At 53.5% G+C, this 25,201-nt stretch overlaps 1 protein-coding gene and 1 long non-coding RNA gene across 5 annotated transcripts in view; both read left to right on the plus strand.

The window, feature by feature from the left end:
- NSMCE1 (NSE1 homolog, SMC5-SMC6 complex component) overlaps positions 1–24,095 on the plus strand; it is a 75,682-nt gene extending 51,587 nt beyond the window's left edge. For 3 of the 4 annotated variants that reach the window (XM_032328597.1, XM_032328598.1, XM_032328595.1), the window contains 6 exons: positions 17,830–17,951; positions 18,811–18,888; positions 19,832–19,978; positions 22,306–22,422; positions 23,350–23,470; positions 23,894–24,095. In XM_032328597.1, coding sequence (XP_032184488.1) covers positions 17,830–17,951; positions 18,811–18,888; positions 19,832–19,978; positions 22,306–22,422; positions 23,350–23,470; positions 23,894–23,973 — 665 coding nt within the window. In that variant the 3' untranslated portion in view covers positions 23,974–24,095. The remainder of the gene's footprint in view (positions 1–17,829; positions 17,952–18,810; positions 18,889–19,831; positions 19,979–22,305; positions 22,423–23,349; positions 23,471–23,893) is intronic. The other variant, XM_032328596.1, reaches the window with a different exon arrangement.
- On the plus strand, positions 4,987–14,562 carry LOC116581422. The gene is made up of 2 exons (XR_004282058.1): positions 4,987–6,172; positions 6,210–14,562. It is a non-coding gene; the product is annotated as an uncharacterized LOC116581422 (long non-coding RNA).
- Positions 24,096–25,201: the final 1,106 nt, after the last annotated feature.

Here is a 25,201-nt window from a genome sequence, read left to right on the forward strand (position 1 = left end):
GGTGTAGGAGGGTTCCCCTTTCTCCGCATCCTCGCCAGCATCTGTCATTTCCTGACTTGTTAATTTCAGCCATTCTGACTGGTGTGAGGTGATATCTCATTGTGTTTTTTTTTTTTTAATAGAATTTTATTTATTTATTTGACAGAGAGAGATCACAAGTAGGCAGAGAGGCAGGCAGAAAGAGAGGAAGGGAAGCAGGCCCCTCCTCAGCAGAGAGCCTGACTCGATCCCAGGACCCTGAGATCATGACCTGAGCCGAAGGCAGTGGCTTAACCCACTGAGCCACCCAGGCGCCCTCTCATTGTGGTTTTGATTGGTATTTCCCTGATGCCGAGTGATGTTGATCACTTTTTCATGTGTCTGTTGGCCATCTGGATGTCTTCTTTGCAGAAATGTCTGTTCATGTCTTCTGCCCATTTCTTGATTGGATTATTTGTTCTTTGGCTGTTCAGTTTAATAAGTTCTTTATAGATTTTGGATGCTAGTCCTTTATCTGATATGTCATTTGCGAATATCTTCTCCTGTTCTGTCCGTTGTCTTTTGGTTTTGTTAACTGTTTCCTTTGCTCTGCAAAAGCTTTTGATCTTGATGAAGTCCCAATAGTTAATTTTTGCCCTTTCCTGCCTTGCCTTTGGTGATGTTTCTAGGAAGAAATTGCTGCGGCTGAGGTGGAAGAGGTTGCTGCCTGTGTTCTCCTCGAGGATTTGGATGGATTCCTGTCTCTCATTGAGGTCTTTCATCCATTTTGAGTCTATTTTTGTGTGTGGTGTAAGGAAATGGTAAAGTTTCATTTTTCTGCATGTGGCTGTCAATTTTCCCAACACCATTTGTTGAGGAGACTGTCTTTTTTCCACTGGACATTCTTTTCCTGGTTTATCGAAAATTAGTTGGCCATAGAGTTGAGAGTCCATTTCTGGGCTCTCTATCTGTTCCATTAATCTGTGTGTCTGTTTTTGTGCTAGTACCATACTGTCTTGATGTGATGACAGCTTTGTAATAGAGTTTGAAGTCTGTGATTGTGTTGCCACCAATTTTGGTTTTCTTTTCAATATTTTCAATATTCCTCTGGCTATTTGGGGTCTTTTCTGGTTCCATATAAACTTTAGGATTATTTGTTCCATTTCTTTGAAAAAGACTGATGGTATTTTGATAGGGATTACATTAAATGTGTAGGTTGCTCTAGGTAGTGTAGACATTTTCACAATATTTGTTCTTCCAATCCATGAGCATAGAATGTTTTTACATTTCTGTGTTTCTTCCTCAGTTTTTTTCATGAGTATTTCATAGTTTTCTGAGTACAGATTCTTTGCCTCTTTGGTTAGGTTTATTCCTAGGTATCTTATGGTTTTGGGTGCAGTTGTTAATGGGATTGACTCCTTAATTTCTCTTTCTTCTGTCTTGCTGTTGGTGTATAGAAATGCAAATGATTTCTGTGCATTGATTTTTATATCCTGATACTTTAATGAATTCCTGAATGAGTTCTAGCAGTTTTGGGGTGGGGTCTTTTGGGTTTTCCACATAAAGTATCATGTCATCTGTAAAGAGTGGGAGTTTGACTTCTTCTTTGCCGATTCAGATGCCTTTTATTTCTCTTTGCCGTTTGATTGCTGAGGCTAGGACTTCTAGTACTATGTTGAATAGCAGTGGTGATAGTGGACATCCCTGCCATATTCCTGACTTTAGGGGAAAAGTCCTTAGTTTTTTCCCATTGAGAATGATATTCGCTGTGGGTTTTTCATAGATGGCTTTGATGATACTTAGGTATGTACCCTCTATCCCTAGCTGTGAAGAATTTTGAGCAAGAAAGGATGCTGTACTTTGTCAAATGCTTTTTCATTATCTATTGAGAATGTCATATGGTTCTCGTTCTTTCTTTTATTAATGTATCCCATTGATTGATTTGCGGATGTTGAACTAATCTTGCAGCCCAAGAATAAATCTCACTTGGTCGTGGTGAATAATCCTTTTAATGTACTATTGGATCCTATTGGCTAGTATTTAGGTGAGAATTTTTGCATCTGTGTTCATCAAAGATATTGGTCTGTATTCTCCTTTTTGTCTGGTTTGGGCATCGAGCTAATGCTGGCCTCATAAAATGAGCTTGGAAGTTTTCCTTCCATTTCTATTTTTTGGAACAGTTTTAGGAGAATAGGTATGAATTCTTCTTTAAATGTTTGTTAGAATTCCCCTGGGAAGTCATCTGACCCTGGCCTCTTTATTGTTGGGAGATTTTTGATGATTGTTTCAATCTCCTTACTGGTTATGGGTCTGGTCAGGTTTTCTATTTCTTCCTGGTTCAATTTTGGTAGTTTATATGTCTCTAGGAATGTATCCATTTCTTCCAGATTGTCAAATTTGCTGCCATATAGTTGCTCATAATATGTTCTTATAATTGTTTGTATTTCTTTGGTGTTGTTTGTGATCTCTCCTCTTTCATTCATGATTTCATTAATTTGGGTCCTTTCTCTTTTCTTTTTGATAAGTCCGGCCAGGGGTTTATAAATCTCATTAATTCTTTCAAAGAACCAGGTCCTAGTTTTGTTGATTTGTTCTAATGTTTTTTGTTTGTTTGTTTGTTTCTATTTCATTGATTTCTGCTTTGATTTTTATTCTTTCTCTTCTTCTGCTGGGTTTAGGCTTTCTTTGCTGTTTTTACTCCAGCTCCTTTAGGTGTAGGGTTAGGTTGTGTACTTGAGACCTTGTTTCTTGAGAAAGGCTTGTATGGCTATATACTTTCCTCTGAGGACTGCCTTAGCTGTGTCCCAAAGATTTTGAACAGTTGTGGTTTCATTTTGATTTGTTTCCATGAATTTTTTAAATTTGTTAATTTCCTGGTTGACCCATTCATCCTTTAGTAGGATGCTCTTTAGCCTCCATCTATTTGAGTTCTTTCCAATTTTCCTCTTGTAACTGCGTTCTAGTTTCAGAGCACTGTGGTCTGAAATTATGCAGGGAATGATCCCAATCTTTTGGTACCAGTTGAGACCTGATTTATGACCCAGGATGTGATCTATTCTGGAGAATGTTCCATGTACCCTAGAGAAGAAAATGTATTCTATTGTTTTGGGATGGAATGTTCTAAATATATCTTTGATGTCCATCTGGTCCATTGTGTCATTTAAAACCTTTATATCCTTGTTGATCTTTTGCTTTGATGGTCTGTCCATTTCAGTAAAGGGGAATGTTAAAGTTCCCTACTATTATTGTATTATTGTTGATGTGTTTCTTTGATTTTGTTACTAATTGGTTTATGTAGTTGGCTGCTCCCATGTTAGGGACATAGATATTTAAAATCGTTAGATCTTCTTGTTGTATAGACCATTTAAGTATGATATAGTATCCTTCCTCATCTCTTATTATAGTCTTTGGCTTAAAATCTAATTTATCTGATATAAAGATTGCCACCCCAACTTTCTTTTGATGTCCATTAGCAGGGTAAATTGTTTTCCACCCCCTCACTTTAAATATGGAGGTGTCTTTGAGTCTAAAATGAGTTTCTTATAGACAGCGTATTGATGGGTCTTGTTTTTTTTTATCCATTCTGATACTTTATGTCTTTTGATTGGGCATTTAGCCCATTTGCATTTAAGGTAACGACTGAAAGATGTGAATTTAGTGCCATTGTATTGCCTGTAAGGGGACTGTTACAGTATATTATCTCTGTTCTTTTCTGGTCTGTTACTTTTAGGTTCTCTCCTTGCTTAGAAGACCCCTTTCAGTATTCCCTGTAGGGCTGGTTTGGTGTTTGCAAATTCTTTTAATTTTTGTTTGTCCTGGAGACGTTTTATCTCTGCTTCTATTTTCAATGACAGCCTACCTGGATATAGTATTCTTGGCTGCATATTTTTCTCATTAGTGCTCTGAATATATCATGCCAGTCCTTTCTGGCCTGCCCGGTCTCTGTGGATAGATCTGCTGCGAATCTAATATTTTTATCATTTTATGTTACAGACCTCTTGTCCCATGCTGCTTTCAGGATTTTCTCTTTGTCACTGAGGCTTGTAAGTCTAACTATTAGATGATGAAGTGTTTTTTTTTTTTTTTAATTCATTTTGATGGGGTTCTCTGTGCCTGCTGGATTTTGATGCTTGTTCCCTTCACCAAATTAGGGAAATCATCTGTTATAATTCACTCCAACATACTTTCTGCCTCTCTCTCTCTTTCTTCTTCTTCTGTGATCCCAATTATCCCAATATTGTTTTGTCTGATGTTATTACTTATCTCAGATTCTCCACTTCTGGCCCAGTAGTTGTTTGTCTCTCTTTGGCTCAGCTTCTTTAGTCTCTATCATTTGGTCTTCTATGTCACTAATTTTCTCTTCTGCCTCATTTATCCTAGCAGTAAGAGCCTCCATTTTTTATTACACCCCATTAATAGCTTTTTAAATTTGAACTTGGTTAGATTTTTGTTCTTTTATTTCTCCAGAAAGGGATTCAGTTCTCTGATACCTTCCGTGCTTTTTTTCGAGCCCAGCTAGCACCTTGATAATTGTCATTTTGAACTCTAGTTCTGACATATCACTAATTTCTGTATTGATTAGGTCCCTAGCCTTCAGTACTGACTCTTGTTCTTTTTTTTTTGTGGTGAGTTTTTCCGCCTTGTCATTTTATCCAGGTAAGAATAGATGAATGAGAGAATGAAATACTAAAAGGGTAGCAACGACCCCAGAAAAATATACACCAAATCCGAAGAGACCTGAATCCAGGGGGAGAAGGAAGGGGAGGGGAAATATATATATATTAAACTGGTGAAAAGAATAGAGTCACACACTTGATTTTGGGTGTATTTTGGTCTGTTAGAAAAAACTACCTCCCAAAATTTTAAAGAAAGAAAAACATATGTAGACATAAAAATGAGGGTAAACATGATGAAAGGATGGAATATGACTGTAAAGATGAAAATTTTAAAAGATTCTAAAAATGGAATTGGTAAGAAGTTGCTTGAGAAAAGAAAAAAAAAGAAGAGGAATGACTGTGATCAGGCTGGAGACTAGGCCAAAGCCACGTGCTAGATTTAGGGTATATTTTGATCTATTAAAAAAAATTGTATCCCCAAAATTTGAAAAACTTCTCTTTGAAATACACTGTTTATGGGGATAAAAAGACAAACAAGCTCCTGGGAGAAAATATTGCAAATCATATATCCAATAAAGCGCTTGTATCCGAAATATATAGAGAACTCCCCAGTTCAACAGTTAGAAAACATACAGCCAGAAAAACATGGGCAAAAGACTTGAACAGACACTTCACCAAAGAAGATGCACAGAGGGCCAATAAGTACCGGAAAAGTACTCAGCTTTATTAGGGAAATGCAAACTAAAACTGCAGTGAGGTACATTGGAACATGTACATGGGACATTCCAGGTACATGTACAGGTACATGGAACATTCCATCCCAAAACAACAGAATACATTTTCTTTTCTAGGGCACATGGAACATTCTCCATTTTTACATGGCTAAAATTGAAAAGATTGCATTATGAGTGTCAAGAAAATGGAGGAACTGGCACTCCATCTATCAGAATCTAAAATGGTGTAGTCATTTTGAAAAAACATGGGCTCTTTCATGACATGGTCATTTCTGTTTCAAGTAGTTGTTTTTAGACTCAAGAGAAAGGAAGATATGTGTCCGCACAAAGGCTTACACCTAAATGTTCAGTGTAGCTTTGCTTGTAATGGCCGCTAACAGGAAACACCTAGCTGCCCATCAGCAGGCAAACTGATAAACAGGCTGCAGGACGATCTGGCTGATGGAATACTACTCAGCGGTGAAAAGGAATGAGCCGGTGCTGCGTGCTCCTGGATCAGCGAATCTCAGGGTGATTATATGCTGAGTGGAAGAAGCGAAGCAAAGGAGATTACGTGTTGGAGGAATCCGGTAACATACACTCCTAGACAGCGTGTACTTGGGTGGAGTGACAGGTAAGGAAGGGTTGTGGGAGATGAGCGAGAGATTACAGAGTGGTATGAGGGAACTTCCCGGGGGCAATGGATAATGTTTGTGGCCTTGGCTATGGTGATGGTTTCAGGGTTGTATACATATGTCAGAACCGATGAACTCGTGCTGTTTAAATGGGCACAGTTCATTGTATGTCAGTTACAGCTCACCAAAGCTGTTTTTTAGAAAATCTGAATTTAAAGCCACTTTGTTGCTTCGGAGCTGTATAACCTTGGTCAGGTCACTAAAACTCAGAGCTTCCGTTTTCCTAGTTGCGAAGCAGGGCTGGAGATACCTGGCACCCGGGGTCGTTTGTGAAGATTACAAACATAATGTGTGGAATGTGCGTAAAGCCTGTATTTGCCCAAGATGGTGAAAGGTAGGGGATAATCAGGTTCATACAGTAGGTCTCATTCTCTCGGTCCGGTGGGGCCCTGCGTCATTTGTGTGGGCCTCTGAGAAAATAGATGTAGCATCCAGGAAATCCATCCTTTCTGTCCTGGATCCGGAATTTATCCGGGGGAGCATCTTCCTTGAAGTCTGACTCACAAGAGAGCTGGGAAGTAGTTTTGTGGTAGTCAAGCCATGGAAAGTTTCTTTGGTCCAGTTTCCTGGAAAACAGAACGAACATGGAAGACTGAATTCTGAAGCTTTCACAAGTGGCCCAAATTCCTTTTGTCATGCAATGGTGTTGCCCAGTGTGGGGTTTGAGGGTGCCCCAAACGGGAGCCTGATTGCCGGTTGGCCCCTCTCTTTCATTTCTCGTGTGTGCTACTGAGCAGAAGCACAAGATCGCTATAGCCCACTAGCTGCACGGCAACAATTCTGAGTTCCTGGCTTTGTTAAAATGTTTTGGGGTCTGGTCCTTTGTTTTTTGGTTGAACAGGTCGGGTTTTCAGGGAATCACCAGCCCCAGCCTCCCGGCACCCCAGCTGCTTCTCACGTCGGCTCCGGCCCCACCACTGCCAAATGTGCCTTCCGGGTCAGTGGCACATTCGCCGAGGGCTTTCCTTGCCTGATGCTCCTTGGGGGGCTTTTTAAACTTATTTTTTATTTTGAAATAATTCCAAACTCACAGAAAAGCTGTAAGAATAGAGATCACTTGAGAGTTGCCTATTTGAAATTCCATCACCACTAAATTCTTTAGGGAATGTGTCCTTCTAGCAAAGGCATTCTCCTAAACTATCAGCTGTCATGGGATAACCATTCAAATCAGGACGTTGACACTGACATATGCCTTCCCTCTCATCCACAGAACCCACTGGGGTTTGCCAGTTGTCTCAGTACTACCTCTTCTAGCCAAAGATCCGCTGCTGGGCCAGACAGCACATTAGTTACATACGTTTCTTTAGGTGCCTTCCAATGGGAATCATTCCTCAGCCTTTTCCTTGACTTGTATGACCTTGACATTTTTGAAGATTACAGGTTAGTTGCTGAGTAAGACAGAGCTGGTAGAAATTTGATGTGAGTCACATTGGTAATTGGACTTTTCGGGGGGTGGGGGGGCCATGTTAAAAGAGTTTGAAGGAAACAGGTTTAATTAATATCCCAAATAATATCATTTCAACCTACAACAAATATGAAATAGGACTCGTGAGATCTTTTCCGTTTTCTAATATCTTATCTCTGACATCGAGGCTGGATTTGCACTTGGGGCATATCTGAATTTGGACATGGCATGTTGTGAACGCCAAGCTGCCACAGGCCGGCGCCTGCTGCTGTTGGGACAGTAGAGCTGCAGGCCGCCCTTCAGTTCAGGCTGGTCTGCTGCTTCCTCCCGATTCTGTCATGGTTGTGCCTTTGACTTTTGCAGCAGTGACACAGAAGCGGTGTCCGTGTCCTCTCAGCCTCCTAGCTGGGGTCTGACGATGTTGGAGAAGCTGCTGTCTGCGCTGTGAGGTTACTCCTTCCTGTGTGATGAAGAAGTGTTTGGCAGGGCGATTCTTCAAGACAGAGTCGGTCGCTCATACCTGCTGGCTTCGCATCCAGTGGGGTTTCTCCCCGACGTCATTTATTTTGTAACGGCTGCCAGCTTGCCGTGGGCTTCTCGTCCAGATGCCCAGCGCTCACATTGTGTCATTCACGGTGCTTCTTGTTACGTGTTCCTTTTGGCGGGTTCTTCTGGTGTCTTGGTCCCGAGGACAAACCGGGTAAAATAGCTCAAATTTTAGCTTTAAAAAAAAAAATGAAGATCGGACATGATTTCAGGGAGCAGAACAAATAAGACAGCGTTCAAGCAGAAAAACACACAAACCTATGGTTAACTGAAACGCACCGAAAACAGATGGTGAGCGCAGTAGGAGAGGAGCACTGGGGTTTGGCGGGTATTTTCCACGGTTTTCAGACCTTCTACCTGCCTTCCCATGGCTGTGTTTGTCCTGTCTGGGTGCAGGTCTCCATCTGCCCCGCCGTCTGGGGCCGAGTTAGGATCCCTGCATATCATTAGGTGACACGTGTTACCGGTGAGTCACCGCGCTGTGGTTGACACTTTGGTGTAGTGAGTGTTCCGTCCCATGTGTGGTCATGTTTGTAAGTGGCTTCTCTTTCCAGGGAGGACTCTGTGGTCATTCGAAGCTGGGTCCCAAGCCATTTCCCCTGTTTTTAATGATTTATTGCACATCTTTCCCCTCTGACTGGGAGCTACAGTTGATAAGCTGGCCACCGTCCAAGCCTGCTTGCCTTCCCACTTAATCAGCGGGGATTAGGGATGCGCCCATAACTGAAAAGTGGCAGGAAATTCGCGTGAAAAGTCACCTCTACAGTGTAACTGGGTGAATGTTTGGACATACAGAACTCCACAACAGGAGGCTGTTTTGTGCTTCGACAGGACTCTCTGGGCTCAGCATGCCCCGTAATCATGAGGAAGCAAATGCTACTTTCACATCTCTGGCTCCTGCAGGACTCAATGGGTGCAAATCCCAGCCCGCTGTGACTGTGGCGTAGCCCCCAGTGTGGGCCGGAGCTGGTGGCCGCTGCAGATTTCCGGAGCCGGGGCCTCTGTTGTTTCCCTTGCACTTCTAGGCGTGGACACCTTTGGTTTTGGATTGCATTTTGCACTGACTCCCAAGCACGAGGGAGGCTTTGTGTGGCCAGCGGAGGGCTGGGGAGGACAGAGGTTCCAGGCCGGGACTTGGAGAAGTTCTTTCAGGTTCTGAGTCCCAGCTTTCTGTTTTCAAACGGACATCTTACCTACCTCATGGGAAAGCCGGGAGGGTTAAACAGGGAAGCTTCTGTTGCGTGCCTGGTACAGAGTGCTTCCTGGTGCGTGCTCAGTGCGTGCTCCTCACTGCTCCTTCCCTCCTGTGTGACCCTTCCGCGTCATCTGACCCCACATCCTGGGGAGGAGATGGGGTAGTGACTGTCAGAAGATTCGTGGTGCTGATACATAGTGTAATCCAGACCATGGGGCTGAATTTCTGGTGCTGGCATTTTCTCCTCAAATCCAGGAAGTGTGGTCCCTACAGCCTAATGGAAGGGAGTCCCAAGTGTGGCCGTTGAGCTGGGGAGGGGCCTCGTGCGCAGGCAGGAGGCCCAGGTGATGGGAGTGTAGAGCACGGCAGCGCATGTGGGATCACGAAGGAGTGTGGCTAAGGGTGACGGAGCCCCCATAGCTGTGTGGAGACGGGGTGCCAGGACCCAGCCCTGTTCTGGCTGTGTATGGGGGGCAGGGGTAGAGCACTATGGCAGGCTTCCCAGGAGACCACGGGAAGCTGGCCCACATTCCAGGGCTGAGGCGAATTGGAGAAGGTGGCCAGAGTCTCCCCTCCTGGCACTGTAGGCCTGCGCACACCATTCTGCCGGCTTGTCTGTACCTCCCGGGAACAGGGCCCTGTGCTGAGTCTGGCACGTGGACCTAAGCAAAGAGCACCCGATTGGGCTAGGCGGGCTGCTGGTTGAGAGCTTGCTGTAGTGAGGGACGCGGGCCCCTCACTTGTGCTTTGGCAGAGACAGTGGCAGGGGGAGGAGGTGTGAGGCCAGCTGGCACCGCTTCCCGGGAAGCAAGACGCCCCGCGCTTGGTTAGGGGAGCCCATTCGGCTTCCTGTGCCTGGCGCTAAGTTGGAAGCAGGAACCCAAAATTAGGGAAGCCATCAGTTACAAAGCACGTGCTGGCCTCTTGCACCAGTTACCACAGGGGCTGTTGTCGGGCCTCCGGAACTGGTGGCTAACGGTAGTGGTCTGACTTTCTAGAAGCCTGGCTCCCAGGCGGCGGGCTGGCTGCCGGGGTTGCTGACTGTAGATGTGGGGCTGCTTCTCTGGGCTGGCGGCTGCAGATGGTGGATCTGAGTCCTGTTCTTACGTGTGATCTCTGTCTGGCCTCTAGACCTCTTTTTCTTGCGCTTTGTTTTATTGTGCTTTCTAGATATTGCCTTTTTTTTTTTTTTTTTTTTCCCAAGCAAATCACAGGTTTGTGGCAACCCTGCACCAAGGAAGTCTGTCAGTGCCTTGTGCTTTTTTCCCTAGCAGCATACTTCGTGTCTCTGTGTCACCTTCTGGTCAGTCTGGGCCATATGTCCAGCGTTCTCAGGATCATACTTGTTACGGTGATAGGGGATCCGTGCTTACAAGTTGCTGAAAGCCCAGATGATGGTTTCAGCGATTGTGTATTTTTAAGTGAAGGTAGGTACGTTGTTTTTTCAAAGTGCCATTGCATATTGGATAGGCAGTGTAGTGTAAGCATAACTATACATGCACAGGGAAGCCAAAAAGTTCACTTGGCCGGCTTTATCGTGATGCTGCTTGATGGGGGTGGTTTGGCACGAAGCCCGTGCCATCTCTGCCATGTGCTGCATTCAGTCCCTCGGAAGAATGAGTGTGACACAGTTCCAGCCTCTGAGTTACTCACGGCTCAGCCACAGCCTCTTACCTGCGGGGTCAGGGAGCACAGTGGCCCCATCAGTCATTGTGTCCCTTTATGGCAGGGTCCCAGCCCACATTGGAATTTGGAAACTGGGACGGTCAGTGGGACGTACCTAGTTGATGGGCACCGTTCATTTCCCTCTGGTGTTTTAAAAATTAACAACCACATTAAAAAATAAACCAAATGGGAGATTTCTCATAAAAATCCAAAGATTGGGCAAGTGGCTGTAGCAGAGGAGTCCTCCTGCTCTCGGTGGGACACATGACATCCGCGTCACCCACTGCATCCGCTCTTGTCCCCATCTGGGCTTGTCCCCATCGGGGCTTCTGCCTGGCCTGTGTGGGCCTCCGATTCTGTCCAGACCGGCCAGCTTGGGTTAGCTACAGCCCGGGGAGGGGGAAGCTCACCCGCCAGGGATAGACCAGAGCCACTTTGTGTCTAGCGGATGGGCCGTCAGCCCCCACAGACCCCCTTCAGCTACTCCCGGAAGGTCCCTTGGAGGGAAAGTAGGGGGTGTGGGAGTCGGGGCCGCCTCTCGTCTCCACGGTAGATGGCCCACCTGTGTTCAAAGGCTCAGATGAAGTGAAATGCACATTAATAGCATCAGCAGTCAAGTTCTGCTGAAAGGCTTAATTTTCTGTGATGACTCACGTTGTAATTCGGGATGCTGCCTGCCCCGGCCCCTTTGTGACAGAGGGAGCACTCCTCTGTTGCCAATCGGAGCACTGATCCACAGAGCTCTGGCGAGGGGCCGGGCTGACGGGTGGTGGGTTTACTGCACACACAGAGACGGTCGGCACACAAGCCGTCACCAGCCCGGTAGTGTTGTCGTAGGTCTTAGACCCTTGGTGCCTGTGGCCGGGATGCCAGAACTGTGCCCAGCAGGGTGAAAGAAGTTCTGTGTGCTGCCATTCGAAGGAAGGCCCAAGGAGCAGACGCTCTAACTAAAGTTAGATTAAAAAACAAAAAACTTTGTGTACTTGGAAATGGCTCTCTAAGCAACAGATTCAGGAAGAGTCCGTTATTCAAAGCCTGTTCCCCACAACGTCCCCTATACCGTTAGCGGGCTGAGCTCATCTGCCATGTTTCCCTTCTTGGAGTCAAAAACTTGAGGATCAAGGCGTCAGGTCACATGGTTGATGAAGATTGAGATCTTTTTTTTTTTTTTTTTAACCCTTAAATGGGAAAAGTCCAACAGAAACGTAGGATGATACAGTGAAGCCCATCGCCCAGCTAACATGGCAACTCGTGACTAATCTTGCTTTATCTGCACATCTGCTACCTCCTTAAATGCATATTATTTTGAAGTAATTCTCAAGACATTGTTGCGTATCTAAGCAAAACTTTTTTCTCTGAATGAACGCTCAAGTCCTTTGTCACCAAAAGCTTAAAGGCCAGACACCACAGTTCCAGTGTGTACTTCGTCGCTCGCCGGCCCTGGGATCTTGGGTCAGCCCCGCAGCTCCGTGACTCACCATGTCCTCTGTAGGAGCGCCCAGACTGCTGTGTCCCAGCTCGCCTCTGTGGCTGCTCACGAGGCCCTGATGAGATCACGAGGGGGTGGAAGCGGGGTGCACGGTGAGCTGACGCACAGATGCAGAGGACTGCACGTCGAACGTAGTTGCCACATGAAAGGCCGCTCGCTCCCTCCCTGCTCTTCCGGGGCCGGTCACGGACCAGACTTCAGAAGCGGCATTGTTGCCTGTTCCCGTCTTTCTCCCGCGTGGCTGAGTGTCTGCAGAGCCCTTTTCCTAGGAGTTGATCGGAAGGTCACAGGCTGAGATGTGACCACTTGTACAGCTTCTCTGGCCCCGTGTCCCTGCCCGCCAGCCTTTCCCAGTCCAAGCCCCCCCCACCCCTCGGCCTGGTGTGCCCCAGCTCTCAGGTCCGATCCAGGGCCTGGCCCGCTCCCTCCTCAGTGCCGCGCGGGTGGGCGACCATGCCGGCCCCAGCAGGTGAGGGGCCTGTCAGAGGGCGAGTTGGCCCACAAGTGGTTTGGTCCCTTGGGGTCTTATTTTTTGCTCTTATTTCCTCTGCCTAAAAATAGCACATTCTATCTATAGTTGCCTGGTTTGGAACAAAACGGTTTGTTGCTTAGAAGTTAGGGCAGCAAATTTCCTGAACGCCCGCCGCCCCAGTGTGTGGGGAGCCCCTGTTTCTGGTAGCCTGCTGGGAAGCAGGGACCCTGATTAGCAAGAAGAGGGCTGTTGGTTGAACCAAAATTGACTTTTAATAGAAAAGGAGAGAATATATACGGCAGTGGCCATATATAGCAGTCTCTCAGAATGAAGCAGCCGCTTGTCCGCGGAACAGTGTCCCCTTTTGTGGGCTGCTTCCCCAGCCCGTGGAGTGCCCCGAGTCCCCTTTCTTTAATTGTCCCATCGAAAGGGCATTTCCTGCTAAAGAAAAAGCCGTTCTGTCCTCTCCTGGGCCTTGGCCTTTCAGCCCCCACAGGTAGGGCATGTGTTCCCAGGAGCGGTTGCTCTGTTCTGGGGAGGCCCTGTGGCTTCGTGCGCCGGGCTCGGGCAGGCCGGCAGGGGTTGGGCAGGCCTGGGTGCCCTTGCTAAGTGATGGGGACTCTCCCTAAGCCTCTCTCATATCAAGGTGATATTCGTGACTCGCAGTCGCTGGTACTGATGATGTGAGGCGACGAGTGAACAGTGCCCCGCACGCACTCCTGTGAATCACAGCGCGGGCTTGCAGGCTCGCTGCTTGTAGCTCGTCTGCAGTGACTTCGCCCCAGCCTCCAAGGAAGGCCCAGGGACACCCTGCTCCCAAGACGAGAGGAGCCAGGGGCTCCAAAGGGCTGTAGACCTCTGCTTGGCTTAGACATGGGGCTGCGCGCCCTGCGGTGGAGGTTTCCTGCTCTCAGAGGGGAGACAGTGCTGGTGGGCCCAGGGACTTGCTTGTCACAGCTTCTTGGAGCAGGTCCTCCCGTTGTGCTGACCGCAGGGCTGATCGGAAGCAGGCACCCCGCCTCTGATCCCGCTCAAACCGCACAAATCTGGCAACTTTGATACTTAGCAGAAGCCTGTCTTTTTTCTCGGTGGGTTTGGGGTGCTGAAGGGAGGAGTGAGGTTCTTGATTCTCTTAAGTCATCAACATGGTGGGACTAAGACCGGAAGTAATCGCCTCCAAAGTGCGTGGTTCAGACTTTCGTCTCAGGCGCTGCATCATGACCGGAGCCTTACAGGGTACTGGGGCCCGAGGGATCCTCCGCTCCTCCTCCGGCCCAGGGCGTTCGGACAGATCTGCCGGCTAGAGCTTCTCCGCTGCGGCTTCAAGAGCAGGGCAGGGCGCGGGGGCGCGGCTGTGCCCACAGCTCCTCAGAAGACTGGAGGTCTGGAAGCCCCCATCCGCTGTGCCCGTGACACTTGATGGGCCTGTTGGGAAGCTGGGTACCAACCAAACAACCCCAGTTCCGGCTGCCTTTAAAAGAACCATGTCGGAAGGGCACTGGGGACAGAGACACATAGGACTGGTTGACAGCCGGGGGCCAGGCTGGGGAACGTGCAGGACCCAGAGGGCACCAGGACGTGGGACAACCTTCTGGCCAAAGCCATCTTCCCACCTTCCCACCTCTTGGTGGCTGAGCTGGAACCACCTTGAGCTCTCTTGTTGTCCCTTCTGGATTGAGGGGGTCCATCCGATAGGCTGCGGCCACTCCTCCTGACCTCAGATTGGGGCCTTCAGCTCCCTGCCTTCCAGTTCTCTGGATATGGGTATCTGGAATTATTTTCTCCCCAAATCATACTTTTGAAGAAAGAAAATCTAAAAAAAAAAAAAAAAAAAAGCTAAGATCTGTTTAGAGATGGAAATGGCTATCAGCAAAGGTTACCAGGTGACTCCATGAGTGGGGCAGCCAGATTTGGTGACAGAGCAGCCAGGTGATTGAGGAAGGCACTGCTTGGGAGCTGCAGGAGGCCAGGGCACGGGAACCTGCCCTCCGCTGGTCTGGTCCTTGCCTGGGAGGGGGCGTGTCCAGGACGCTGCGGGAGTGGGAGACTGGGGGTTGGAGTAGAGGGTCGCGCTAGAGAGCCGGTCAGAGGGATGTGTTTTAGACTCGCGAAGTTGGAAGTGAGGCAGTCGGTGGCCTTCAGGGAGGAGAAAAGGGTGAGACTCACCTGGGGTCCCCCAGAAAGGTGGGGTGGGCCTGGGGCCGCAGCACGGCACCGTGCGGATGACCGCAGAACTCGGGTTGGGCAGAGGGTGTTCCTGAACACAAGAGAAGTATATTCCTTTTTTTTTTTTTTTTAAGATTTTATTTATTTACTTGACAGATCACAAGTAGGCAGGGAGAGAGGAGGAAGCAGGCTCCTGGCTTAGCAGAGAGCCCGATGCGGGGCTCGATCCCAGGACCCTGAGATCATGACCTGAGCCGAAGGCAGAGGCTTTAACCCACTGAGCCACCCAGGCGCCCCAAGAGAAGTATATTCTCTCGCTTAAGGAGGAGATAGCGTGGCAGAGGGCATGAGAGGCCACGCACAGTGTGAGCAGTAGGCAGGGTGCGGACATGCCCTTGACATAGGAAGCTGTGGTCAGAGGGAACGTGAGCTCTTGAGCAGGTGGCTGGCTCCTACAAGGACAGCAGTAGGAAGTGGGTTTTTTTTGTTTTGGGGTATTTTTGTTTTTGGTCTTTTAGGTGGTTTTTGCTCCGTGAAAACAGGCATGTTTCTGCAAAATGAGAGTGGACAGCACGCCGGAGGGGCGGGAGAGGGGAGGGCGTGGAGGGGCTGTTAGCTCATCGCCATGCGGACGAGGTCGCTGGAAAGTCGGTCCTGTGGGAGGGGTTGTGATCTGCCCACAGGGTACCTTTTTCTGAACCATACCCAAGAGTGGCCTTTTCGGTGGAAAATGTGCATTATCACTTTCAGAGGGAGGTGGGACGTGCCGTTGTGTCATACTGGACGGACGGAGCGGCTCCTGCCCACGAGGAGCCCTGTCACCCCCGGGGCTGTGCTCCCGAAGGCCCCACAGCTGTGCGCCGCTTCCCAGGCTGGGCCCTGCAGCAGCCGGGGCTCCGCATCCGCGGAGAAGCTTCCTGGCCGTCCTGCACCGGCCCCGGCCCCCCGGCCGTGCTCGGCCCTCGGTGTGGAAGAGGAAGGTCGGCAAAGGCCCGGCGTACCGGGGGCTGCCGAGAACATTCGTGGAAAGAAGTGTGACCTGAGGCGTCCTCCGGAACGAGTGGGCAGGAATGCGGCTGAGGGGGCGGGAGGCTGGAGGGGGCAGGAAGTAGTACCCCCGGGCCCGCCTCTGCTCCCAGCGCCCCGCAGCCGGGGCCGCATTCCCGCGTCCGCTCTCCCTGCGTCTGTCCCGCGCCTCTGGACCACCTCGTCACTGCCGGCTTTTTATTGAAGGGCTTTTCTTTTCTTTTTTAAACTTTGAACACGTTTACTTAAAAAGATTTGACCCCTGCCGTGATTTGCATGTTGGTGTGATTGTCCTGGTCTTGTCATTAGCTTTTCTGGGCCCCCTGCCTGGGTCACGACTCTCCCTTGGATGGTCTGCGTGGCTGTGACCTTCACTGCCACCAGTGTGACTGGTCCTTTTCTTCTCAGCTTCAACAGGCCTTAGGTACACAAGGAAGTATCTTTCTCTGTGCGGAGTCAAGCACAGATGAAGTGTCCTGGGCTGACACCTTCATCTGCGTCTCCCTCCTAGCAGTGGCCTTAGCCATCAGCTTGGTGGCTCCTCTTCCAGGCCTTTCCTGCAGTACTTCATTAGTTTTCTCGTTATTTTTAACCTAAGTGGTATCATACTGTTTGTATGCCGGCTGCTTCTCCTAAATCTGTTGAAATTATTGTAATCAGTTAAAACTATTAAGAAATACTTTTTATTTGGGGCACCTGGGTGGCTCAGGGTTAAAGCCTCTGCCTTTGGCTCAGGTCGTGGTCCCAGAGTCCTGGGATTGAGCCCCACATCGGGTTCTCTGCTCAACAGGGAGCCTGCTTCCTCCTCTCTCTCTGCCTGCTTCTCTATCTACTTGTGATCTCTGTCTGTCAAATAAATAAATGAAATCTTTAAAAAAAAACTTTTTATTTAAAAAAGTATCACGGTACACAAGAGGGTAATTCCAAGACACAAAGTTGACCGTGTCCTTTCTCTGCTTCCGACTCCGCAAGGCTCCGTGATGCGACCTTCCCCTGGGCTGCAGGGCCCTGTGCGTGGGGCTCCTGCCTCCCGCTGCAGCCTCAGTGGCCCCTGGCTCTCTCCTGTCCTCAGCCCCCCTGCAGCCCAGGGATGGTGAATGCTGCCGGGGTTCTGTATGTACCCCCCCCCCCATGTATGGACTGGCAGCCTCAGGACAGTGGAGGGGGCTTCCCTGTGCAGCCCCGGGAAGCGTGGAGGCAGGACAGCATACATATCTGAGCCCCGGCTGCAGCCATGCTACTGGGCTTCCCTCTGCTCACTGTGCCCCGGGGGTGCAGCGTGGGTGCGCCAGCCGCCTGTGCACCTGGGCCTAGCTGCCCATCTGGAGGAGACTGGTGCCTGCCTCAGAGGGCTGCTGACAGGACGGATAATGGCTGGAAAGTGCCCGCTGCAGGGCCTCTCCCCGGGGTGTGCCCCGTGCGTGCCGGTGCTCTTACCCTGTCTGGTCATCGTTGGCGTTCGCTGCTGCCACCCCACTCCTGACCCGGAGCCGGCACGCAGGCTGGCACGGAGTGTTCAGTACGCGTCTGGATGGCGGATAAAGGGAAGAAGGTAGAGCCCCAGCGTGGGTGAGGCGGCGCAGGGCCAGGCTCCTTGTGGGGACATGTGCGGAGAGGGGCACAGTGCCGGCAGGGGCAGCAGGTGGGGGCTTCCAGCAAGGGCAGGAAGAGCCGGGCAGGGTCAGACGCCATTTCGCGGGCCTCCCTGCTCGCAGCACCCTCGGGTCGGAGTCTTGGAGGAAGGAAGAAGCCGCACGATCGGCCCTGACCCAAGCGGGCTGGGCCTTCACCCGTTCCTGGCTCTCCTGTTCCGGCTCGCGTGGATGGAAGGACTACGGCAGTCCCACGTCCTGGATCCCCCCGCCCATCCCATTTCTCTCCAGGCACTGCCGCCGTGGAGGAGCTGGAGGACTTTATCAACAACATTAACAGTGTCCTGGAGTCCCTGTATATCGAGATCAAGAAGGGAGCCACCGAGGACGACGGGAGACCGGTTTACGCACTGGTGAGCGCGCGCCGGCGCCCTCTGCTGGGGTCCGTGCGGGACTGCGGTGGGTGGAGGCGGCAGTGCCCGCTGCAGCCGCCCTGCCGCGGGAGACACAGACACACTCGGCACACTCGGCCTGGCCTGGCCGTCCGGCCTACCGGGTCACCGGCGCTGCTGTCCGTGTCCCGTGCCGTGATCAGGGCCGGGGGCCGGCAGCTCAGGGCTCACTTCACTGCCCAAGACGGGTTTTGTTTGTTGACAGCTAAATGCAAGAGGTACCTTCAAATGTGTGCAATGCTAGCATCAAAGGGAGGAAGGTGGTTTTTCGTTTGGAATAAAATGTGGAGCCTGTGAGAAGAAAGAAGGTGTGGGCGCTGGGATTGAGAGCCATCGGGGCCTCCTGGCCGGGGAGCGAGGGGAGAAACAGGGTAGAGCAGACAAGGCCCCCAGTCTGGGCCAGGACACTGCCGTAGGCCCCTCTAAGGAGACCAGGCTCCCACCAGCCAGGCCCACCTGAGAGGGGCGCGGCCAGGCACTCACACTCGTCCAGGGCAGAAGGGCTGTGGTGTCAAGTGACTATGGATACACTGGATTACGTCGGTTAATCAGAGCTGTTCACTGCTGGACTTGTCAGTGCCTTTTGCACGTGAATCTCCGTTCAGTGTGCAGACAAGTTCCCCAGATGTATCTGGGTTTGGAAGGTAGTACACAACCTTTGGAGTTCTAAGAACCTCTGAGAAGCAGACTAGAGCTAGAGATAGAGGTCTATCACATAGGGACTGGTCACAGATCCAGCTGTGGCCGGCAGCCCCTCAACACCAGTGCTCAGGTACCAGTGAGGGGCCCAGCCTGACCACCGTGCTGACCTCTTTTGTAGGTGAATCTGGCAACGACTTCTGTTTCCAAAATGGCCTCAGACTTTGCAGAGAATGAGCTGGATCTGTTCAGAAAGGCCGTAAGTACAGTAGCTCCTATTTAATGGCCGGGCTTCTTCTGGGGAACCTGCTGTCTTCCATGGTCAGAGATGGAAACCGTGATCTTGGAGGGTCACCACTGCTGTCCCAGGTGGCTGTGTACAGGGGGTCACAGAGCAGCTCACTGCCACCTGTTGATGATGGGAGGGCGCCACGGAAGGAAGAGCCAGATTGGCTTTGCACCAGGCCTCCGGGTGTGCAACGCGGGCCACCAAGTGTTACTGCCTGGTGCTCGCACCATGGTCCAGGCCCACAGCAGCAGCAGCAAGCTTGCTAGAAAGGCTGAATCCCAGTCCCCCCGCCCCAGACTGTTGAATCTGGGTCTGCATTTTAACAAGGTGCCTGACGGGCCTTTTCCGCAGTCTCGTTTGAGAGGCGCTGCTGTCTCCCCAGCATCAGTGCGTTGGCTCAGCCTTCCTGTCACTCGCCCGGCTGAGCACTGGCCACCACAGTGGTTCTCAGCCGTGGGGGCATCTTCTAAGGACCAGGACATAAAGACAGTCGAGACATTCTGGCCTCATCCAGATCTGGCCAGTCCCGGTCTCTGGTGACTAGTCTTAGAACCGTTCCTTGCTGGGCCTCCTCTGGGGACCGTCAACTCCCGAGCGTGCCTGCTTCCGGCCCTTCCCTGGCTTTGCTGTCCCGTCCCGTCTGCCTCCAGCCGGTCCCCACCCCCGACGCTTCCCCGTGTGGGGTGCCGCTCCCTTCATCCGCCAGCTTCTCTCCCTTGGGGGGGCAGAGAGGATTCTTGATCGGGGCGCATTAAGGTCCGTCATTTGGCATGATGTCGCAGGCCGAGCACCGAGGCAGAAGGACGGACTGTGGCTGTGGCTGTCGGTGCCCTACTTGCTGATCGGGGTTCTTGCTCAAACATTGCTCTTACCGATTCGATGGATAAAGGTGGTACCTGTTGCTGTCTTCCAGTTGGAACTGATTATTGACTCGGAAACCGGCTTTGCGTCTTCCACAAATATTTTGAACCTGGTTGACCAACTTAAAGGCAAGAAGATGAGGAAGAAGGAGGCGGAGCAGGTGCTGCAGAAGTTCGTACAGAACAAATGGCTGATCGAGGTAGTGCGTCCCCTGGTGCCCCAGCTTGGCTCACTGTTTTGATGACAAATTTCCCTCCCAAACCACACGATCTGGTGGTTGTCCATTGAGCTGGGCTGTGTCAGGTGCCTGACCTGCTTTCACGCTCACCAGGACCCTATGGGAAGGGCTCAGAGCCTCCTGCTCGCTCCCATGAGGGGCCCCCGCAGCACGGCAGCCGGAAGTGCAGAGCAGGGACCGCACCCAGGCTTGGGGCCTTGGGCTGCAGATGTGGGGCGGAGGGCACGGCTCTGGCATCAGATCTGAGCCTGGTTCCTGGCCGGGGCAGCGGGAGCCCCTCTTCTGTGAGCGGGGAGGAGTCCTGTCCGCAGCCCGGCAGGAATGGGATGGCCGGTGTCCAGCGCCTGGTGCTGGGCTCCCGGAGGATCGCTGTCCTGGTGGTTCTCGCCGTCAGTGTTGAACATGATTCAGGGCCTCTCGCTTAGACGCTGGCTGGAAGGAGCCAGGAGGACGTGGGGGCAGGTGCTGGAGAGGAGCTGGGGATGGCCAGGAAGGGACCAGATGGTGCTGACGTCCCCGTTTCTAGACCCCGTGGCTGCCACTGCTGACTGGAGCAGAGCAGATGTTTCCGGGCTTTTCTCGCAGAAGGCAGTGCTGCTGCCAGGAACCCCGAGGCCGGCTGGCCCCGTGCTGACCCGACCTCAGCCGTGGCCCTGAGTGCCTGTGTCTGTGCCCGGCCTGCTCAGGGCAGCCCTCCACTTCCTCACGCCGTGGTCAGAGCCGCAGCTGGGGGCCGCTGCTCGTGGTGCGGTGCTGCGCCACATCCCTTCCGGGGAGAGCCTGCCTCTCGTCCCCAGAGCTGTGGCCCGAGTCCTTGCTCGGGGCCCACTGCAGCCTCGGGTCTGCCCCCTGCCCTGTGATGACCGGGAGCCCCCGGCTCTGGTGCTGAGCCAGACGTGCCGCAGCTGCATGGCGTGGGTGATGTCCCCGGTCTGGCGGGGGCAGAGCCCCATCCAGGCCCGGGCTTGGGTCATAGCCGCTCCCAATACCTGCTGTGTCCTGGGCTCTCTTCCTCTGTGGGCAGGCCCGGCAGGAGGGAATGTTCTTGGGCAGCACTTGGGTGCTAACCCACTGAGCTACGACTCCTCATGCCTTACCGCCCAGCGGACGCTCCAGCCACGTGGCTGGGACCAGGGCTGGGCCCGGAGGGGACGTTCCAGGGGGACAGGACTTACTTCAAAATTTCTCCCAAACAGACAAGATGTACTTGCTCCTCATGGGGAGGTGAGAAAATCCTGGATTTTCAGGAGGAAACTCACTGTAGTCACCTGCTGGTCCGCCCTGGAGCCATGCGCTCCGTGCAGCAGAGCACCTGCTTTGGCCTTGCAACTTGTGCACATCCAGGGCACACACAGGATTGTGTCCCAGTGGCGGGGTCTGGGGAGGCGCCCAGGGGCATGGAGCCTTGGAGCATGGGCCTCTGCTGACGGCCGCACCTCCAGGCCTCAGGGGCCGCTGCGCCGTGGGGCCTGGGAGATCTTGGAAGGTTGGGTCTTCTTTGGGGTTAGGGCACCTCGCCTGCCCTCCCTGTGACAGGGTCCCTACAGGATCGAGCAGGGTCATGAGCGATGAGGGCCAGGCACACAGTCCACGTTTAGTAAATGTGACTCAGGCCTGACCGGGAATGTGAGCTTGTTCAGTGGGGCCTCGGGCATTCCATGGTCGCGGCGCTGGGTCGACTTCACCTTCCCTGGGAGTTTCATCGCCAGGCTGCTGAGCGCGGAGCCCCACACTAGGCCTGGGGACACGAGCAGAACCGGGCCTGGCGCTGCCGCCTGGGGCCCATGGTCTGGGAGGGGCCGGAGACTGGGCAGGCGGCTCGCTGAGGTGCAGCTGCGGAGCGGAGGAAACACAGGACACTCCTCCCCAACGGAGGCGCTGACCCTGGAGCTGAAGGCGGGACGGGGAATACAGGAGGGCCGCCTGGGGGGGAGAGGAAGGGCTGTGCCTGGGGGGAGGTCTGCAGGGGGGCTGTGGCCAGCCTCGCTCAGGGGGCTGCTGGCATCTCCTCCCACCCCCGGTTCACGCTCGTGCGGCACAAGTGAGCTGCCGAGGTAGGGGCACGGGGAGCCTCACCTTGGCTTCCTTTTCGGTCTCGGCCTAGGTTTTGCCGGCTCGCGGCTGTGCCGGGGGGGCCGGCGTGGACACCTGTTGGCTGGGGCTGGTGGAAACGGGCCGCGCGAGGGGCACGCAGCCCTGAGCAGCCCCCCGGGCCGTGCGCCTGCCGGGCGGGCGAGGGGCCGGCGAGCAGGGGCTGAGCCGTTGCCGCGCCTCGTTCTGTCCCGCAGAAGGATGGGGAGTTCACGCTGCACAGCCGGGCCATCCTGGAGATGGAGCAGCACATCCGCCAGACGTACCCTGACGCCGTGAAGATCTGCAACATCTGCCACAGCCTCCTCATCCAGGTACCCTACTGGCCGGCGCGGCGGGTCACCAGAGGGCCTCCGCTCGGCTTCGTGCGGGGCCAGCATGCGCGTGCCTACCTGCCCCCCCCCGGTCCCTCAGCTCTAGGCCGGGGCTCTGGGTAGCCCGTGTCATCCTGGCGCCGGCGTGGGAATGTCTGGCCGTGGGGACCGCTGCTGTGCTGCTCTGCGCGGCCTGTCTGCCGGGGCTTCCCTGCGGGCGGGCCAGCGCCAGACGCCTGGGGTTCTTCCCCGACTCCTCCCTCTCCTGCGCCGTAGCTGCGCTCCGGGAGCCTCTCTGCGTCTCTGCACAGCTCTGCGGGAACGGATGCCTTGGGCTGGCTTCCCGGACGCGCAGTTTCTGGCACGGCAGACACATTTTCTTAAAGCCTTTGCTCCACGTTTCCAAACGGCCTTCTGGAAGGCTGAAGCCATGTGCTCGGCTCTGCACGCTCTGAGGGCCCTGTGCTCTGGGAGCCCGAGTTCCTGGGGTGGCCTGGCCTGCCGTTCACCAAGTTCTGCCCATTAGAGTTCCGTTTAAGATTTTTATTTGCGAGAGAAAGAGCACGGTGGCGGGGAGCAGGTGGGGGCAGAGGGAGAGGGAGAACCAGGCTTCCCACTGAGCAGAAAGCCTGATGCAGGGCTCGATCCCAGGACGCCTCATGACCTGAGCCACAGGCAGCCGCTTAACCCACCCAGGCGCCCCGCTGTTAGAGTTTGGAGTGTTCTCCATCTACATTCGTTTCTCAGAATTCTTTAGTAACGATTCTTACACGCCCCTGTGCTGAGGGCTTTGGGGTTCTCCGTGTCCATCTCAGGCCTGGAGGACAAAACCCTGGAGCCTGCTGGACCTTCTCCTCGCCCCTGTGGAAGGGTGGTGAGCTTGGAGGGGTGCACGAGGCTCCATGGCCATCCCCTTGCTGGTTTCAGGGTCAAAGCTGCGAGACGTGTGGGATCCGAATGCACTTACCTTGCGTGGCGAAGTATTTCCAGTCCAATTCTGAGCCGCGCTGCCCCCACTGTAATGACTACTGGCCCCACGAGATACCAGGTTCGTGTCCCTGTGGTGCTGGGGGGCTGCACCCTGAGGTCTGAGAGGGACAGGACCGAGGGGACACCTGGGAATGGGGAGCGCTCAGGGCTCAGGCAAGGGCTCCGCACGTGCAGGTCTGTGTGAGCAGGACCCGACCCCCCAGGCTGAAGGGGCTCGTGCAGCGTGCGGAGGCCTTCCCGCTTGCACACTTCCCAGGGCTCTCAGAACCCAGGGGAGCTCCCAGGGACGCGTCTGGTCTGAACGAGGCCCCCCCACCCTGGCAGCCATCCCCGGGTGGGAGGTGACCCCCGCCTTCCTGGCGGCAGCGTGGTCGGGGTGGGGATCCGCAGGGAGGGGTGAGGACAGAGCCCTCGGCAGGCGACACGTAGCTGCGGCCACGAGCTGCTGCTCACAGTACCTTCTGGTCTTTTCTGTGCCCAGAAGTCTTCGACCCTGAGAAGGAGCGGGAGGCTGCTACGTCCAGGGCCACCAAGAGGTCCCTGCGGTCCCGGCAGCACTAGCTGGTGCGCTGTGGGGGCTGCAGAAGAGCTGGTTTGGGAGAGAAGCGGCGTGTCCTACGCACCTGCTTTGTGTTCACGTGTGAGCAGGTTTGGAATAAAGTCACTAAGGGGTCCTCGCTGCAGCCTCGGTCTGTGGTCGCGCGCCCCAGGAGGCTTCCTGTGGCGGCTGGTCCTCTCCTGGGCTTCCGGCTAACGGAGAACCCCTTGGCTTGGGTCCCAGCCGGGCAAGCTGGCCGAGCTCCTCCCGCACGACACCGGCCCGGCGGCTCTGCCTCAGGCCCCCGCTTGGGTCCCCTGTCCCATCAACCCCAGCCCTCCCCAGCCTCCCACAGTCCAGACCCTCTGGCCCAAGATGCAGCTTGCCTGATGGCTGGGGGCTGCTCTCCTCACTGGGTTCCTCCACCCCTGCCTGGTGACGGGCAGCCCCGCCGTCAGCCGTCCCTCGGTCTAGATGCCTCCACCCCGGCTCTCCCGCATTGAGCCAGCCACAAGCCCTGTCCAAGCGCCCTGCCTCCTCCGCCCCCGCCGGCGCTGCTCCTGGCCGCAGCCGGCCCGCTGGATCCGGGCTTTCCCACCGCGGCGATCTGCACCCCTGCCCCGTCAGTGTGCCGCGCTGCCTGAGACCAAGGACTCCGGGCCGGTGCTGAGGCCCATCTCACCGGCCCCCTGGCCTGGTTCTCCCCCTACCCCGTGGTGTTTCCTGCCGTTCCGAAAGCGCCTCTGTTCCTGGCCGCTGAGGTCTTGCACGTGTTGTGCCCTCAGCCCGCACACGTTCCCTGGTTTCCCGCCGTTGGCCTGCGCCCCGGCCGCTCTCTGGATCTTGTCACAGCTTCCGGCCCCCGGTGCCCGTTTCCCCACACGTCTCCGCTCAGTGCACCTGCCACACTCCTGACTCCCGCCTCCGTGTCTTCCACCCGGATCAGTCAGCCCAGCCCCGTCTGGCTAGAACAAGGAAGGACCGGCCAGAGCCGGCGGGCCCGGAGGTCACCAGGCCTCCACACCGCTGCCCCTGCCGTGTTTTCAGAGAGCGGGCCTTGTGCTCGCGGTCTCCTGGGAGATCCAGCCACTTTCTTCCCGCTGACCCTCCTTGCGGGCCTCACACACCAACGCCCGTGCCGGGAGGAAGAGGGCGCGTGTCGTTACCCCGGCTCGCCTGCCCCAGCAAACAGCGCCTCGGCTGCTTACGGAGGTGGGGATGCAACAGTCCAGGGGCGCGGGCAAATCGGGG

The sequence above is a fragment of the Mustela erminea genome, chromosome 20, assembly GCF_009829155.1.
Source record: "Mustela erminea isolate mMusErm1 chromosome 20, mMusErm1.Pri, whole genome shotgun sequence".
In the NCBI taxonomy this organism is placed as follows: Eukaryota; Metazoa; Chordata; class Mammalia; order Carnivora; family Mustelidae; genus Mustela; species Mustela erminea.